Raw genomic sequence first — 17,277 nt, 5'->3', positions numbered from 1 at the left:
TCAAAACACATGAAGCAAAAACTAACACAATTCAAAGGAGAAACAGACAAGTATCAATCATGATTAAAGATTTTAACAGTACTCAATTAAAAAAACAAGTCAACAAGAAAATCAGTAAGGACAGATAAGACTTGACCAATATTCTCAAAGAACTTGACCTGACATTGGATGAATCCTTCATCCAATAGCTTAATAAACATTTTGCTCAAGGTCCCAAGGAACATTCTTCAAAACAGACCACATTCTGGGCTATAAATAGCCGTCTCAATAAAGTTACACTGAAGTCAAACTGTTATCAACTGCAACAAAATTAAACTATAAATGAATAACAAAGTTATCTGGAAAACATTTGAAATAAAACTTAATTAATGTGTTAAAAAGTCAAAAGGAAAATTACAAAGTATCTTGAACTGAATGAAAATGGAAACAGCATTAAAATCGTGGTGTACAGCTAAAATAATGTTTATAGGAAGATTTTAAATGCTAAACAGTATAGAAGACTGGATAAAATCATTAATCTAAGTTTATACTTTAAGAAACCTATAAAAAATCAAATGAAAGCAAAAAGAAGTAAAGAAGAAGTAGAAGTCACTGAATTTAGAAATGGACAAAAGAGAAAAAAGAATCAAAAAAATCAAAAGCTGGTTCTTTGAAAAGATCAATAAAATGGACAAACTTCTAACAAGAGGGAAAAAAAGAAATTAGTAATGCCAAAAACAAAAGAGGCATCAAAAGTATGATACAGAATTTTATAAACCACCTTATAGCAACTTGAATGAAAAGGACAAACTCCCTGAAAGACACAGTCAATGCTTACTGAATAAACTGAAAATCTGTACAGTCCTATATCCATTAAAGAAATTTAATCTATAGTTAAAAGCCTCCTCACAAAATTCCAGGTCCAGATAGTTTCACTGGTGAATTCTACCAAAATTTAATAAAGAACTATTACCATTCTATACAATCTTTTCCAGAAAACAGACTCAGTCTGTGACGCCAGCTTTAACCCTGATACCAAAACCAGATATAAGGTACTGCTAGAAAACTATGAATTGTTAATTCTTAGAATGCAGAAATCCTTACTTTTAGCAAACTGGGTCCAGCAATAACACATAGACCAAGCTGTATTTATCCCAGGAATCTCAGGTTAGTTTAATATTTAAAAATCAATTAATATAATCTCACCATTTACACTGAAGTAAAAATGAACTTTCTAGATACGACATTCACCTAACTTTTCATTAAAAAAAAATGCTTATCAAAAGGTCATTAAGAATAAATAGAGCTGTAATGAAATTAGCTCATGCTTTCAAACCATTAAATTTTGTAGTCTATTCAGATCACTACAGTTTCATGGTTAACTTGTATTCATTTTAAATGCACATAAACATAATATTCTGCTTATATTCCTCAACTGTGACTAGTCCAACCCTCAGTAACAGATTGATTGGATGAAACAGACGTAAGAGCAGGCTTGTTTTTAAAACAGTGAGGATATCTACACACGCCTTACAAATACAACTCAAATCATATAAACCATATGAAGCTAGTGCTCCTGAATAAATAATAACATCACAAACAAGCTAATTCTGTGTATTCATAAATACTGCTATGAATTTTAAAAGGAAAAATTCATGTGTAAAATGAGTTAAAAAATAGTATCAGACTTAAACATTTTGAAAACATTCAAACTACCTTAAATCATACCTATGATTAAATAGTAGCATAATTTAATAACTGAGTTATTTTGAATTCCAGAATTAATTTAACACTCTAGGATCTGACTTTGCCATTTAATAAAGAGAAGTCTAATAAAAGCATGACTGGCTAACAAAAAAACTGCTTTCAAATATCTGATGGTTATGTCTAAAATATGCAAGATAATTAATCCTAATGAGAATGACATACTTTTTTCAAATTTAGTTTGAATCAGGAACATCCGACAAACTATTGGTGTAGCTAAAGTAAAATTTCAAATCAAACCTCTTGAAATGATAACTTCTATCCTACCTGTATCTTCAATAAATTCCACACATTTTTCAACAAACAGTGGTATAGGCTTCTCAGCTGTAACCAGATCCTGGAGGGGCATCCCAAAGTAATTACTTTCCCAATTTCTACGTGTTGGTGGATTGAAGTTCTTAGTTTTCTTTTTCTGCTATAAGAAAACATATTTAAGTTAAAAGTATTTTAATTAATTCCCTTTAAAATAACATTAGTATCAAGCAATATAAATACACAATTTGTATCAAAAGCAGTTATCTAAAATGTTACATCCAACCTAAATGTACATCCAACCTAAATGTCCATCAATATGAGATTCAATAAACAAATTCTGCTATAAACAGCAACTTGACCAAGAGAAAGAGACAAAAGTGAACAGACAAAAAATGGCTGAACAAAAGAAACTGTTCTCTTTGGAAAATAACAGAAAACTGGATAGGCAGGAAAATTAGAAAAGATCATTTTTCAATGCCATTGAAAGGAGTAAGCATCGCACAATTCACAGTTCAAGTGTGGTATGTTAATTGCTGCGTTTGTTATTTGGTTTTTGGAAGTTCCAAGTGAGATTTTTGTGCATAGCTACATTAGTAAGCATAACATAGCTTTAATTATTGATTATATAATGAAGCTATGCAACTCTATGAGTGTCTAGTTTCATCATTTACGTCTTATTTCCCCATTTTCTTCCATAGCATCTACTGAATATTTCTTAAACATTAAGATATTTTTTTATAAAAGAAGGTAACATCCCAGTGGGAAATGAGATGTTAATTTAGTTCTATTAAAAACATTTTACTAGGCACCCAAAAAGGTAATTTTTATTAGCAATGAACAAAACGTTCACAACAGTAAAAAGTTACATAACAATTTTCAAAGTTTAACTTCAATCTTGCATTGGGAGAAAATAGCTTCTTAACCAGGGAGTGAACATTTCAAAAACGAAGGAAATACTGCCTGAAATTCAACCCTTAAGGAGATTCTGAGTCAGTCTTTCTTAAGTAGGGTGTATTTATATCTGTCATAAGTATTGTAACTGACTTACAAATCAGATAAAAACATGCTATTTCTAATCAGAAAAATGTGGGGGGGGGGGAGGTGGGGCAGAAAGGGAGCACAGGCTGAGGTTTCAATGCTTAAAGCAACAGCCCTCATTTTAATTTCCGATTCTTCCCAGCGGAATCTCTCCTTTCGATGGATTGACCTTTCAATATTCTTTCAAGTTCTGAGTTATGCAATTTCCCTGGTGGCTCAGATGGTAAAGAATCCAACTACAATGCAGGAGACCCGGGTTTGATCCCTGGATCGGGAACATCCCTTGGAGGGAAAAACAGCAACCCACTCCAATATTCTTGCTGGAGAACTTCACAGACAGAGGAGCCTGGTGGACTAAGGTCCATGGGGTTGTAAAGAGTCAGACACAACTGAGCAACTAACACAGTCAATTAAGCCCCTTCTTTCATTTCAATTTGAGGCTGCTCTACCTAGCAACATCCAGAGTTCATGAAATCCAACTTTTAAATTTTCATATACCATCACTCTGGTGATACAGATTGCACACAGTATAACTAGGTGTTTGGAATGTCACCATCAAAGCACTGGAGTACTTGACCTGGCTCAAGACCTGGCCCATCAAGTCAAGTAGTGCAGATTCTTCCTACTCCGTAAAGAATCCTTCCACTAACCACCACCACCAAAACAAAACAAAGTGCAAGAAAGCAGAAATGAGCTGAGGTAGGGATACAGCGGCTGGGTTGTCGTCCTTCTTAGGAGGAGCATTAAGATGCTTTCTAGTCTGCAAACTACTAGAAGCACCATTTGATTAGAAAAGTAAAAACTAAGGCAATGATGGGTGTTTTTGTTTAGAATGATAATACAAGTGGTGAAAAAGGACTATACTTAAGCAGATTAATGATAACAGCAATGCCCAGCCTTTGGTAGCAGCAATAGAAATAAAAGATCTTAATCTGCAATGTCAACTAAAGGAAAAAGTTGTAAGAAAAGTAAGCTAGCTAGTCCTAACTGCTCCAATCAACTCTTAAGAAATTTGCTTTTCATACTACCCTTTAGGAAACAATCTAAATTCCGAACACTTAACTAGAATTAGGGTTAGATTTCTCCGGGTTATGCTGAGGGGTATCTCCCAAGGTCCATAAAGGTACAAGGGCAAGTTACTCAATTCTGCAGATTCAACACCACTAATTTGAGGGAATGAAAGGCTAGGTGGCTTATAGCATGGAATTTCTGGCAAACTCTAAAGGGATAATTTACTAACATCTAACCGCTTGACAGTCAAGTTACAGGTTACACACACTGTGGGGGAAAAAATGCGTAAAAACTTACAAGACTTTACCAATTTTTCTAATTTATACCGCTACAAAATAAAACTCTGTGTAGGAAAGTAGTTTTGAATTGGACACTCATATATTAGCTTTCATGATGAAGAAAAATGTCTAACTTTTTTCTGTAAGTGACAGTTCTTCTTTATTTATTTAGGCTGCATTTGGTCTTTTTCTCTAGTTGCTGCAAGCATGGACTACTCTCCAGTTGTGGTGCAAGGAATTCTCACTGCAAAGACGTCTCTTGTTGCAGAGTACAGGCTCTAGGTACTGAAGCTCTAGGCTTCAGCAGTTGTGGCACATGGGTTCAGTAGTTGTAGTGCATACGATTAGTTGCTCCAGAGAATGTAGGATGTTTCTAGACCAGGGATCGAACCCATGTCTCCTGCATTGTCATGCGAAATCTTCACCATTGAGCCACCAGGGAAGCTCTATAAAGTGACAGTTCTTAGGCATAAAAATCACTTCAGAGAGTTCTTTAAAAATGTGAATTTTGAAAAACTACATAATTCTAACATACAACCCTTAGTTAAGAGTTGCTAATCTATAGCTTTAAATTTATGCCAATTTAAAATAATTTATATAATATAAAATCTATTTCATAAATTAAACTGTCTAAGGCTAGATGATGACAACTTCTATTGCCATCAAGGTTTTCTGAAATGCAAGAAAAAAGATGGGGCATATGGTTATTTGGTCATTTACATCTATAGCTTTTGACCAATCATTAGTCAGAAGTGGCAGCCCCCAATTAAATAATTGTGTTAGTAAGAAAACAAATCTGATTTATGACAATTAAACTTCTGATTCATTATTACATATAAATCTCAATTTCTGCTTAAATACAAATACCCATGGTCTTTTTTTCTGGTAAATCTCATGTCTGCAAAAGCATATCTAGTAAAACAAACATTCCATTTCACAAACGATATAAACAATGTTACTAATTGTCTAGCAGATATTAAAAACTATCATTAGAGTAAGTAAATAAAAAGGTATATAAATAGCTCTCTACAGAATTGGCTCTTCCCCTTCAGCAGTATCAGCAACACAACAAAGGAAAAAAACTAAGCAATATCCTGAAGTAAATACTATAATCAATAACACTGAAAAAAACACAATATCTCAATTCACAGGTAATCAACCAACTGAAGAAAACTCTGGTACCAAGAAACAGTTGAGGTAGTTTACAAAGAATAAATCTAGGAAACAAGAAATGTTGGACTTCTCTATTGTCTTTAAGCTGGGATTCTTGAAATAAAAGATGAAAGACCAGAGGTAAGATGTAAAGAAAGTGAAGAAAAAACCCAGTAAAGAAATGAACACCCTCTTTGGTAAAACACTCAATGATTGAAAATATCAGAATAAAGTGGAAAAGATCATCAGAGTCCCCTTTTCTACTATATCATTTCTCTGACACACACCAAAAACCACTTTAAAGAAGTCTTAATCTTCCTCTCCCTGCGAGCAACTGCTCCAGAATGAGAATTCCTTTTCGTAGAACAAACTCATTGGAAAAGACCCTGATGCTGGGAAATATTGAGGGGAGAAGGAGAAGGGATAACAGAGGATGAGACGATTGGATGGCCTCATCAACTCAATGCACATCAGTTTGAGCAAACTTTGGGAGATGGTGAAGGACAGGGAAGCCTGGTGTGCTGCAGTCCATGGGGTCACAAAACGTCAGACACAACTGAGCAACAACAATAAACTCCACATAAATCACCTATACTAGTTGTTTCCAATTCCTCTCTTTCCATTCCCTTTTATATGTACTGAAATTAATCTTTTGCTCAGATGATAAAGAATCTGCCTGCAATGTGGGAGACCCTGGGTTGAGAAGATCCCCTGGAGAAGGGAACAGCTACCCACTTCAGTATTCTGGCCTGGAGAATTCTATGGACAAAGGACTCTGGCAGGCTACATTCTATGGGGTTGCAGAGTCGGACACACCTGAGCGACTGTGACTTCACTTGAAATTAATCACTTTCATCACTTCACTAAATCTGCTCTTATTAATATTATAAATGATTGTTCTGCAACAGTCAGTTTTCAGCTCTCCTCTTAACCTTTCAACAGTTATTCTCTTGAACAGACTTCAGGAGACTACCTTTGTTATCTCACTTGTTCTCCCCTTATTAGTCTTCTTTGCTGGTCCCTCTTGGCAACCTTGTAATACTGGCAACACCCCAGGCCTCAGTCTGTCTTTTTTTCCCTCAATATCTATAATCACCCTCTTGGTAATGTCACCCATATGCTGATAACCCAAATCAATACCTTTAGCTCAGCTCTTTCTCCTGATCTCTAGACTCATTTGGAACATTCTACCCGACATTTTCACTTGCATATCTGAGACATTTCCTAACATGTGCAAAACTGAACTCCTAATGATTTATTTCCTTAAAATGCGCTCCATCTTTAGCCTTCTATATACATCTCAGTTGCTGACAATTCCATCCTTTCAGTTGCCAGACTAAAATCTTGGAGTCATCTTTGATACCTCTTGTTTTCTCACATCCTTCTTTCAAATGTATGATACAGCAATTACCCACATCTTAACCATCTTATTGTGTTGACTGCCTAATCAATCCTCCCTGCTTCTACCATCATTCCCTACAAACTATTCTCAATAAAGCAACCAGGGTAATGACTCCACAAATAAAGGCCTTTAAGGGCATATACAATTTTGCATGCCTGAACTCTGCCTCTTTTTATTCTGACCTTATTTTCCTCTACCTTCTCCTTCATTTTAGTCCCGTTCCTCCAACTACAAGGCTTACTTGCTTTTTCAGCATGCAACGCATGCTCCTACGTTTAGGACTTCTGGAACGTCTGTTCCCTTTACCTTCTCAATGAGGCCTACATTGACTATTAAAAACTGACTATTAAAATTTGTAATCTATGGTTTATCTCCTGCCCAGAACTTCCAATCCCTCTAACACTGCTTTTCCTATCCACAAAACTATATGATTTTCTCATGTATCATCATCATTTTGGTGTATGCCTGCTACAATTTAAGATCCACACAAGGGCAGGGATTTTTATCTGCTCTGTTCACTAATATACTTTAATGATATGGAATACTGTTCGTAAAGAAGAGAAAGGTACAAAGTCAAGGTACAAGTCAAGGTCTCTTCTGAAATAATGAATTTAACTTGCAGACAGAATAATCTCATCATGCACCAAGAAAGATAAACAAAAAATAGGAATAAACCATCAAGTTACAGATATGCTGCAGAACTGGTAAGCTTCAGAAATCTTAAAAAGCATTTAGGTAAAAGAAACCAATGACCAACAATGGTGAAAAAATATCAGGCTAGCCTCAAAGGTCTCATGAAAACCTAAAAAGTCAGAAAACTCTTCTATAGGAATGTTCATGAGGAAAAGATTTTTTAAGGATCCTTTACTTAGCGTGTCATCCAAATATGGGTAATAAGCAACTCTAAAAGGAACTATAAAGTTCTCAAATATGTAATAATTAATATTTAAATGACAGCACTCTCAAACTGCCTTCTTACAAATCCTAATCACATAATGAAACATCATTGGGTGGAGAGCAGGGGACACAGGGATAAATTAGGAGTTTAGGATTTATATATATATATTAGTATATATAAAATAGATAACCAACAGGGACCTACTGCATAGCATAGGGAACTATTCTCAGTACTTTGTAATAAGCTACAAGATATAAGAAAATGAAATATATATATATACACACACATACATAATATCTGAATCACTTTGCTGTACATGTGAAACTAATGAAACATTCAAAATCAACTATACTTCAATTAAACCACAATGAAACATTATCAGTATTAAAGAACTTACATTTGGAAAATGTGTGCTTTGAAAAACATAAAAATAAACACTTAAAACTAATTCTGAGCTACAGCGGTACAGCTACTAAACAGAATATTATCTGTAATTTTGTGAGTCAATGTACAGAAAGTAAAAATTAAACAACTAGTAGGCCAGAACCAAAAGCTTCAACCTATCCTAAAAAAGGTGGTGGGGAGTAAAAGATAAAGTAATTATGTTAATATGCAACAGGGTATCACAATACACTATGAAGGATTAAGGATGATAAACTGAAGTTGGGATTCAATATAAACTTAAAAAGAAGCCTCAAATAAACTAATAGCTCCTTTCTCTTCATTTTTTTGCTGATGAAAAATAAAAATAGAAAATAAGAAAAAAGCAAACTGAAACATAAAAATAAATGTAAATGAGGGTTTCCCTGGTAACTCAGTGGTAAAGAATCCGTCTGCCAATGCAGGAGACACAGGTTCGATCCCTGGACCGGGAATATCCCACATGATTCGCAGCAACTAAGCCCGTGCGCCACAACTACTGAGTCTGTTCTCTATAGAGCCCAGGAACCACAACTACTGCCGCCAACTATCGAAGGCCTCGTGCCCTAGAGCCCAAGCTCAGCAACAAGAGAAGCAAATGCAATGAGAAACCCAAGCTCTGCAACTAGAGAGTAGCCCCACCACCTGCAAACTGAGAAAAGCCCACGCAGCAACAAGACCTAGCACAGCCAAAAATGAAGATTAAAAAAAAAATTTTAATATCTAAATGGAATAAGATCAGGTAAGTTATAAAAGACTCTCAGACTTGGTAAAAAAAAAAATACTAAACGCGACTAACCACATGTCATTTTAACTGACACTCCTAAAAGTTGAAAACAAAATGATGGAAAAAAGAATGATTTTTTGTTTTTACAAGAGCAATGTTAACTCTGCTGCTGTCTTCAAAGCAAAAAGCTGTGAACCACACAAAAGAGACTCACATGACAATTATCCAGAATTCAACCCATCAAGTAGCAACAACAAACTACAGCAGAAATATGTACCTCTAAGGAAACAGAAAATTTTAAATGATCTCTAGTTCTTGTCAGATCAAGTATACCAAAATTATGGATAACAAAGATGAATTAAAAAGGTTGATTTCAACAGATTTATATATATTAATATATGTTAAAGTTTAGGAACCGGATAAATAGTATAATTTCATTCCAAAGTAAATCATTTATGTTAATATTATAGAAAAAATTAAAAAACAAATACTAAAGTACTGACAATCCTCTAAGTTTAGAGGATGGTAAAAAAGGAAAGAAAGAAAAGGTTGGGGTGAGGTTACACAGAATTTTCACTCTAAGCTGTACAGTTCCTTTTGTAAAGAAAATGCTTTCTGAGAAGATAAAGATTACTTGTGTAACCAGGAAAAAAAAAAAAATAAAAGATTTTAAAAATTATGCCTATGGAAAAAAAACTGTCTACAATACATAAATTGTAATCCTGTTTTCAAAAAGGAAAGAGATAAGAAATCAAAATTTTCCCCAGTAGCTTCCAATTTGAGTTTTCTCTCCTTCTTACATACTCTGTCCCACACAGATTCTCAATGTATCACACCAAATGCTAAACAATTGAGAAGTTGGGCAATTAAAGAACTCAGGTAACTACAAGCACTACCTACCCTCTCTCTTCCTCATGTCCTCAATTCACATTTCATCCATCTATCCCTCTCCTGGGTCATTCTTATGAATATACAAATATACTACCTCTCATTTTAAAAAACAAACACAAAAACAAAACCCTCCTTTGATCCCATATTGAGCTCTACTGTCCCAATTCTCACTCCTCTTCACAGAAAAACTTCTTGAAGACGTCATCTACATTTACAATCTCTACTTTTCCACATCCCATTCACTCTTCAACCTACTTCCATCTGGCTTTCTCTCTCGTTCCACTGAAATGCTTGTTAAAATCAGATACCTCTACACCATCAAATCAAAAAGAAACTTTTCATTCCTCTTGAGCTCTCAGCAACTTTACTGATCACTTCTTCCTTAAACACTTGCTCTCTTGGCTCCCATGTCACAACTCTTTACTAGTTTTTCCTCTTTTCTCCCCAAGAATTCCTTTTTCAGTTTCATCTACTATAACTCTTTCTGGTTTATCCAGTGTCAGTTCTAAGTTCTCCCTTCTCCATCCATTCTCTGTCCTTATGTGAATTTATCTAAACTCATGGCTTTCAATGTTCTTCTATCTTGAAAACTTTTCCTCTGAGTATCAGATTCATACATCTAACCTTTATACTTCCACTGGGATGTCAACACAGATATTTTAACATAATATAAAAGGCACAAAACAGATGTCCTGATTCTCTCTGATCTGAAACTTTTCACCCTTAGCTTAGTCTTCTTCACTATCCCAGCAAATCTAAACCTACCCATTGTTTATACCATTGCTTATACCATAAATTAATAACCAACCTTGACTTTCCCTTACTCTCTACAGTGAATGCATAAGAAGCCCTATTGGTAGGACTTCCAAAATACTCTAGAAATTGTCCTAGAGTATTTCCTTTTTATTAAAGGGTAATTTTCCTTTTTATTACCTATACCTTAGCACAGTATCTGGCACCTGGGTGCTCAGTCAACACTAAAAGAAGCAAACAAAATGATAAACAGGAGACTGAAAAAGCATTCACTATATAATGTTTCTGTTAACATAAAAGGACTATTGGTTTATTTACCAGTTTTGCAAATAGTTTCATTATACCTAATTTTTTTTTCCTATGGGAGTCATTATATATAGGTGTACCTAAACTTAAGTATTTGAACCTAATTAAATCAAGATTCATACAAAATAGTGATTCCTATCATAAAACTACAAGAAGAATTAACAGCCAACTCTATGCAAATTCATTTGGAATAAGGTAATGTATCTTCAACAGTATGTAAGAACTGAGCATTTACCATGTACATAACATCATGCTAGGTACTGTGCAGGACAGGGCACACAAAGCTACACACGTGAAAAACTTCACAGAATATATACACACACACACGAGTACAAGCAAACCTGGCAGACTTGAAAGACCCGTGGGTTAATGTCAATATCCTGTTTGTGATATTGTACCAGTTTTGTAAGATGTTACCTTTGTGGGAAACTGGACAAAGGGTACATGGAATCTTTCTGCATTATTTCTTACAATGGTATGTCCATCTACAATGAATCAAATTAAATTTTTCTTAAAAAGGTCACTGCAATAATCCAAGTAGGAAGTTATGATAACCTCAACTAAGACCGTGACAATGAAATGGAAGCATGTTTTATGGCAGAATAAAGATCAGCCAACTAAAATAAATAGCAATAGCATGTAGCTTAGACCCAGAGTACCTCCTTCATGGAAATACATTCTTAACCAATCATGGTGAGGATAGGGAAGTAATATCTATGACCTGTGAGGAAAAACCTGCCTCTCCTAATGAGCAGGTACAAACATGCCTCGTATGATCAACTTCTAGAACGCACAGGAATTTCCTTAAAGACCCATTCAGCTAGACAGAGTTTCTCAACTTCAGTATTATTGACATTTTGAATTGCAGGGTGTTTAGCAGCATCCCTGGCCTTTACCCAACAGCTATCAGGAGCAAACCCCCACCCTAGTTCTGACAGCCAAAAATGTCTTCAGGCACTGCCAGATGCTCACTGCAGGTCAAAACTGACCCTGGTTGAGAACCATTGTGCTAGGCTAATAACAAGGACTGAGAATTCAAACTTGGGAGATGGCTATAAATATAGCCCTGAGAAGTCTGAGTTTTTTTTAAATTCAGGACTGAGAATCACTACTATAGGGTACACAAAGATGAATGATAATCGTAACAGCCCTCAAAAAGCTTACAATGTAATAATAAAAATAAAACTTACCGAACTACAAAGCAGTAAAACTACTATAAAGTGATCATGCTGGAAGAATACTACACCATAGCATGTGTGTGTGTGCCTAATCGCTCAGTCGTGTCCAATTCTTTGCGACCCCATAGACTGTAGCCCACCAGGCTCCTTTGTCCATGGGATCCTTCAGACAAGAATACTGGAGTGGGTAGCTGTTTCCTTCTCCAGAGTATCTTCCTAACCCAGGGATCAAATCCAGGTCTCCCACATTACAGGTGGATTTCTTACCAGCTGAGCCACCAGGGAAGCCCAAGAATACTGGAGTGGGGAGCCTATCCCTTCTCCAGGGGATCTTCCTGACCCAGGAATCCAACTGGGTCTCCCACATTGCAGACAGATTCTTTACCAGCTGAGCTACTAGGGAAGCCCATAGCGTAACACACCAATATAAGAAAGAAGACTTTAGTGGGTATTCTTGCCTGGAAAATCTCACCGACAGAGGAGTCTGGTGGGCTGCAGTCCATGGGGTCGCTAAGAGTCGGACATGATTGAGCGACTTCACTTTCACTTTTCACTTTCATGCATTGGAGAAGGAAATGGCAACCCACTCCAGTGTTCTTGCCTGGAGAATCCCAGGGACAGCAGAGCCTGGTGGGCTGCTGTCTATGGGGTCGCACAGTCAGACACGACTGAAGTGGCTTAGCAGCAGCAGCAGCAGTATTCTGTGAAGATCTACTTAATACTTTAGAAAAAAACCAGTTCTATAAGAAATGTTAGGTGCTGAGACTCTGAATACTTTACAAGTGAGAGATATTGTGAATACTCTCTCAAGAGGGAAGAGAAAATAACTGACGGCAAATAAAATTTGGTCTGGGTTCTTGTATATACTAATCAGACAAAATGGTTCTCACATTGATTAATCTCTAAAATGACATCTTCCTATAAAGCATTTCCACATATATTATCTACCTGGCAGGCATTTTATTAATGCCATTAACAACTTTATTACAAAAAAAAAAAAATTTGGAGTCACATCATCAACTCAATGGACATGAATCTGAGCAAACTCCAGGAGATAGTGAAGGATGAGGAAGCTGAACACAACTCAGCGACTGAACACCCCCACCAGGAGAGGAACCTAGCAAAATCTATTCCAGTAAAGGATGAGTAGATTTCTTCCCAGCTTCCCTAAATATTTATTTTCAAGTGTATTAAAAGGAAAATAAGTTTTATATTATACCCAGCATTTTATTCTTAAAACCACTACTCCCTTTGCTTTTCATGTCATCTGTTATGTTCTTTCTGGTACTCTAGTGATTTGCCAATCCAACAATCAGAACATCAGTAAAAAATGAAGAAAAATTCAAGTGTGTTCTCTTATATCAACAAAGGTTCTAGAGTCCAGTTTTAGTAACTACATAAGAAACCTTTAAAATGCTACTAAAGTTTTGCAAATGTGCATTTTTCCTTTTCCCCAAACCCTTCCTTAGATTTTCAAAGGCTAAGAACAATTTCCAGAAAGCTCAAAACAATCACACATGCATATGCAAAATGTACCTTTTATTTGGACAAAGTTACTTTCTCAAGACCACTTTTGTCATACCCTTGATATTTTGTTCTAAGAACTACAAACATCAGAAATTACTACTTTTAAAAAGCAGCTGTCCTTCCCCTGAGACGTCTCTTTACATAGTCACAGATTAAGTCCTATTGATGGCTCTTTCAACACACCGACTATAATGATAAGAAAAAGTTAAGAGCTAAAAACAATAAAACGATATCTACTGTAGAAATAACTCTTCTAGGGCTGAGCGGGACAATTTGCAGTACATAAAACTTTGGAGCACATAAAATTGATAACCCTTTAGACTCGTAAGTCTTGGGAGAGTAACAACTGCCTACTGATATAAAATTATAGTAAGAACACACATTCTGTGTAATAGGAGTTAAGTGCCTCCTTTTTTATCTTTTAAATTAATTTCTTTATTTTAATTGGAGACTAATTACAATATTGTGGTGGTTTTACCATACATCAACAGTAATCAAGCCATGGGTGTACATGTGTCCCCCCCATCCTGAATCTCCCCCACCCCATCCCTCTGGGTTGTCCCAGAGCACCAGCTTTGAGTGCCCTGCTTCATGCATCGGACTTGCACTGGTCATCTGTTTCACAAATCGTAATATACATGTTTCAGTGCTATTCTCTCAAATCATCCCACCCTCACCTTCTCTCACAGAGTTCAAAAGTCTGTTCTTTACATCTACATCTCTTTTGCTGTCTTGCATATAGGGTCATCGTTATCATCTTTCTAAATTCCATATATATGTTCATATACTGTATTAGTGTTATTCTTTTTGACTTACTTCACTTCATATCATAGGCTCCAGTTTCATTAACTAAACATATTCTAAAAATTATAATGCTATAGAACTAAGAGTAATTTCAATAATTTGTGCTATGCCAGGTTTTGCTAAACATTCAACATACTACTATGAAAGCCAAGAAAAAAACACAAAGTTTGAATAGAAACACACTGAAGACATTAACATTTGCTCTTAAATTAGTAAAAAACAAGCATACCACTGACAGAATCATTTAAAGTAAGTCTTATTAGAGCATGTCAATCAAAATATACTTTAAACACTAACCATTCTGAATTACATTTCATTCTGAATTTGAAGAGTAATAGATCTTGGTCAAACCCACAGCAAAAACCAAATCCAAAGAAACAGCAAACAGTAAAATACGGGCAGAAATAATACTCATATATTCACACATGTCATACCATTAATTGATGTCACCAGCACCAGAAATGCTACTAAAGAACCAATTTTAACTTCATGAGAAATTTCTGAAACACTTTAGAACTAATCAATCAGAGCAGAACATATTTAGCCAATTAGCCAGTATGAAAGCAATAGAAGCTTTTACTAAAGACACCTAAGTAAATGCTTTCCAAATGAGAGATACCAGAAGTTTTACTAACCTTGATGAATTATATAAAAAATGCTTAATATTCAACAAAACCAAATTTACTAGACTGAATTCTTGACAGCAGAGCCCACAACCAAGTCATAACTTTGGACAGCGTTCCTCTGTCATAGCAAGCATTCAGTAAGAGGCTTACTGGATAAAAAAACAATTTCCTTGAGTCAAATAAATGCAATTATTAAAATATATATATAAATGGTTGTTTTATTACCACTACAAAAAAAAGTCAGATACTCATACTGACTTCAATTGATCATAGTACAACACATTGTGCGAGGACATGGAGATTAACTATGAACAAGACATAAATCCAGCCTGCAGCAGACACTGGTTTTCATCCCTTAGAAATTATCCTAATTTGGGGGAAACCAACCTCACCAAGAGCTCTAAAAGCTCAGGTCAACATTCAGCAGCATAATTCTACTCTCCTGGCCAGACTTCACTGGTTAGGAATGGAGACAGGACCCAACTCACAGCAATGAAACTGGAAAAGATGCTGACTGAGGAATCTGGGAAACCAGCTTTCTCATTCTTCTGAACACACTTCCTTTACAAAAGTGACCCTTATTCTCTCCCTTAAGGAAGTGTCTGCAAGGTAATAATAGATACAATGGGCACCCTATATCAACTGCCCAGAAATCTTTAGATTAAAAAAAAAAAAAAGGTAAAAAATAGAAAATCTGAAACTGTCAAGCACTTCAAGACTTGGTTAAATGACCCTGTTCATTAAACAGGTACAAACTACATTATCTGTATCTGACCTCTAAGAACTCCTCTCTCTATAGTAAGTTTTTCAAGCATCCAAGTTTCAGTTAGCCTTAAATATAATTCTTTCAGGACTCTAGTTTCTCTCAGATGTGAACACCAACAGTCACTTAAGCAACCGTCAGAAGATTACACTAAAAAAAGTGATACACATTAAAAAAAAAACAACAGAACTTACCCTATAACTTATACATTCTGATATAGACAAACAGCAGTTCAACACAGACATATTTTCACATATTTCATTACTTTTGTATCTGGGATGAACAATTTCTAGATCAAGAGAAAATTCTTGTTACCACTGTTTGGCTTGACAGTATTTTCAAACTGGGCATTTTACTTAATAAAGACTGAGGTTCTAGAAGTCAGGAGTCTAATAATTCTAAACTTAAGATTTACTATTCTAAAGGATCTACCATGGTAATAGCTTGGTATCAATTCACTACTTACTAATAACAAATTAACATCTTCTGACTCAATATATAGATAACCCTTCCATTTTTTTTTTTTTTTTTTTGAAGAAAACATACCTACTTTGGTATTATTTCCTTAACAGGCTCTAAGCCCTAGTATAACAACTAAAGCAGCAGAATCTTCTAAGATACTGATAGAGGGGTTTTAGTAAGAAAACAGCAATAAAATAGAAAAAAATAATAATAATATAGATTGGAAGGAACATCTGAAAGTAAAATACCAGTTGGTAGTTACTAATAAAAATAAGTGAATGAAAAGATTCACAACCTGGAAACGACAGGAAAACAACTTTTAAAAAGGCTAAAAATGAAAAATCATTAGAATACCAGCTTATTCTAATGCACCACAAAATTCACCAAGTATTCTACTATTTACTATTTGAATCAAGAGGATAGCACCAAAATGGATACTGAAGAAAAGACAAGTACCTCAGTTCACTGCATGCACGTGTGAAAAACTGGCAATTTTATCAATATAATTCAAAATTTCTCACTTAGTTCATTCTCTTAAGCACTGTTTTACAAGCGCTCGTAAGTTACAAAATCCATTTAATAGATCACAACCAGCACCTATTTTTTCACTATAATAGGCTAGAAAATCAAAATAACTTATAAAGTAGGTATTGTTTTAGAAAATTTCCTTTACACAGATATATATGTGTAATGGGCCATGATTTAAGAAAATAATCCTTACAGATCTTTCCAAATCAAGAAATATCTTGCAGCTCTTGTTCCCACAACTAATACTAAACTCCTTTTGGGGTACAGAACAAAAGATAATTGAGCATAAAGCCATCTCTGATTGGCAGAAATGACAATTAAAGCCCACATTAGGACAATCAGGTCTTTGAGCCACTTTTAAATGCCGCTAATACCCAAATGTTATGATTTTCCAGATGTCAAGGAACCTAAGAAAGTATTCCTAGACTATAGCTCCCATGCTGGAATCAAAGAACAAAGGTTAAGAGAATGAACTTTTCTCTTAGCGAGAAAATGAAAGAAAAGTGCATAAACTT

General features: G+C 35.2%; 1 protein-coding gene across 7 annotated transcripts in view; it reads right to left on the bottom strand.

Moving 5' to 3' along the window:
- ARHGAP5 (Rho GTPase activating protein 5) overlaps window positions 1-17,277 on the bottom strand; it is a 74,985-nt gene that overhangs the window by 34,111 nt on the left and 23,597 nt on the right. For 5 of the 7 annotated variants that reach the window (XM_060401788.1, XM_060401789.1, XM_060401790.1 and 2 more), the window contains exon 3: window positions 2,011-2,158. The exons of 1 other annotated variant lie outside the window; for it this stretch is intronic. In XM_060401788.1, the coding sequence (XP_060257771.1) occupies window positions 2,011-2,158 (148 nt within the window). The remainder of the gene's footprint in view (window positions 1-2,010; window positions 2,159-17,277) is intronic. One more of the 7 variants, XM_027957237.3, reaches the window with a different exon arrangement.

Source organism: Ovis aries, chromosome 18, assembly GCF_016772045.2.
Source record: "Ovis aries strain OAR_USU_Benz2616 breed Rambouillet chromosome 18, ARS-UI_Ramb_v3.0, whole genome shotgun sequence".
Classification (NCBI taxonomy): domain Eukaryota; kingdom Metazoa; phylum Chordata; class Mammalia; order Artiodactyla; family Bovidae; genus Ovis; species Ovis aries.
Note: the sequence above shows the minus strand (reverse complement) of the source record. Positions and strands in the feature narration are given on the sequence as shown.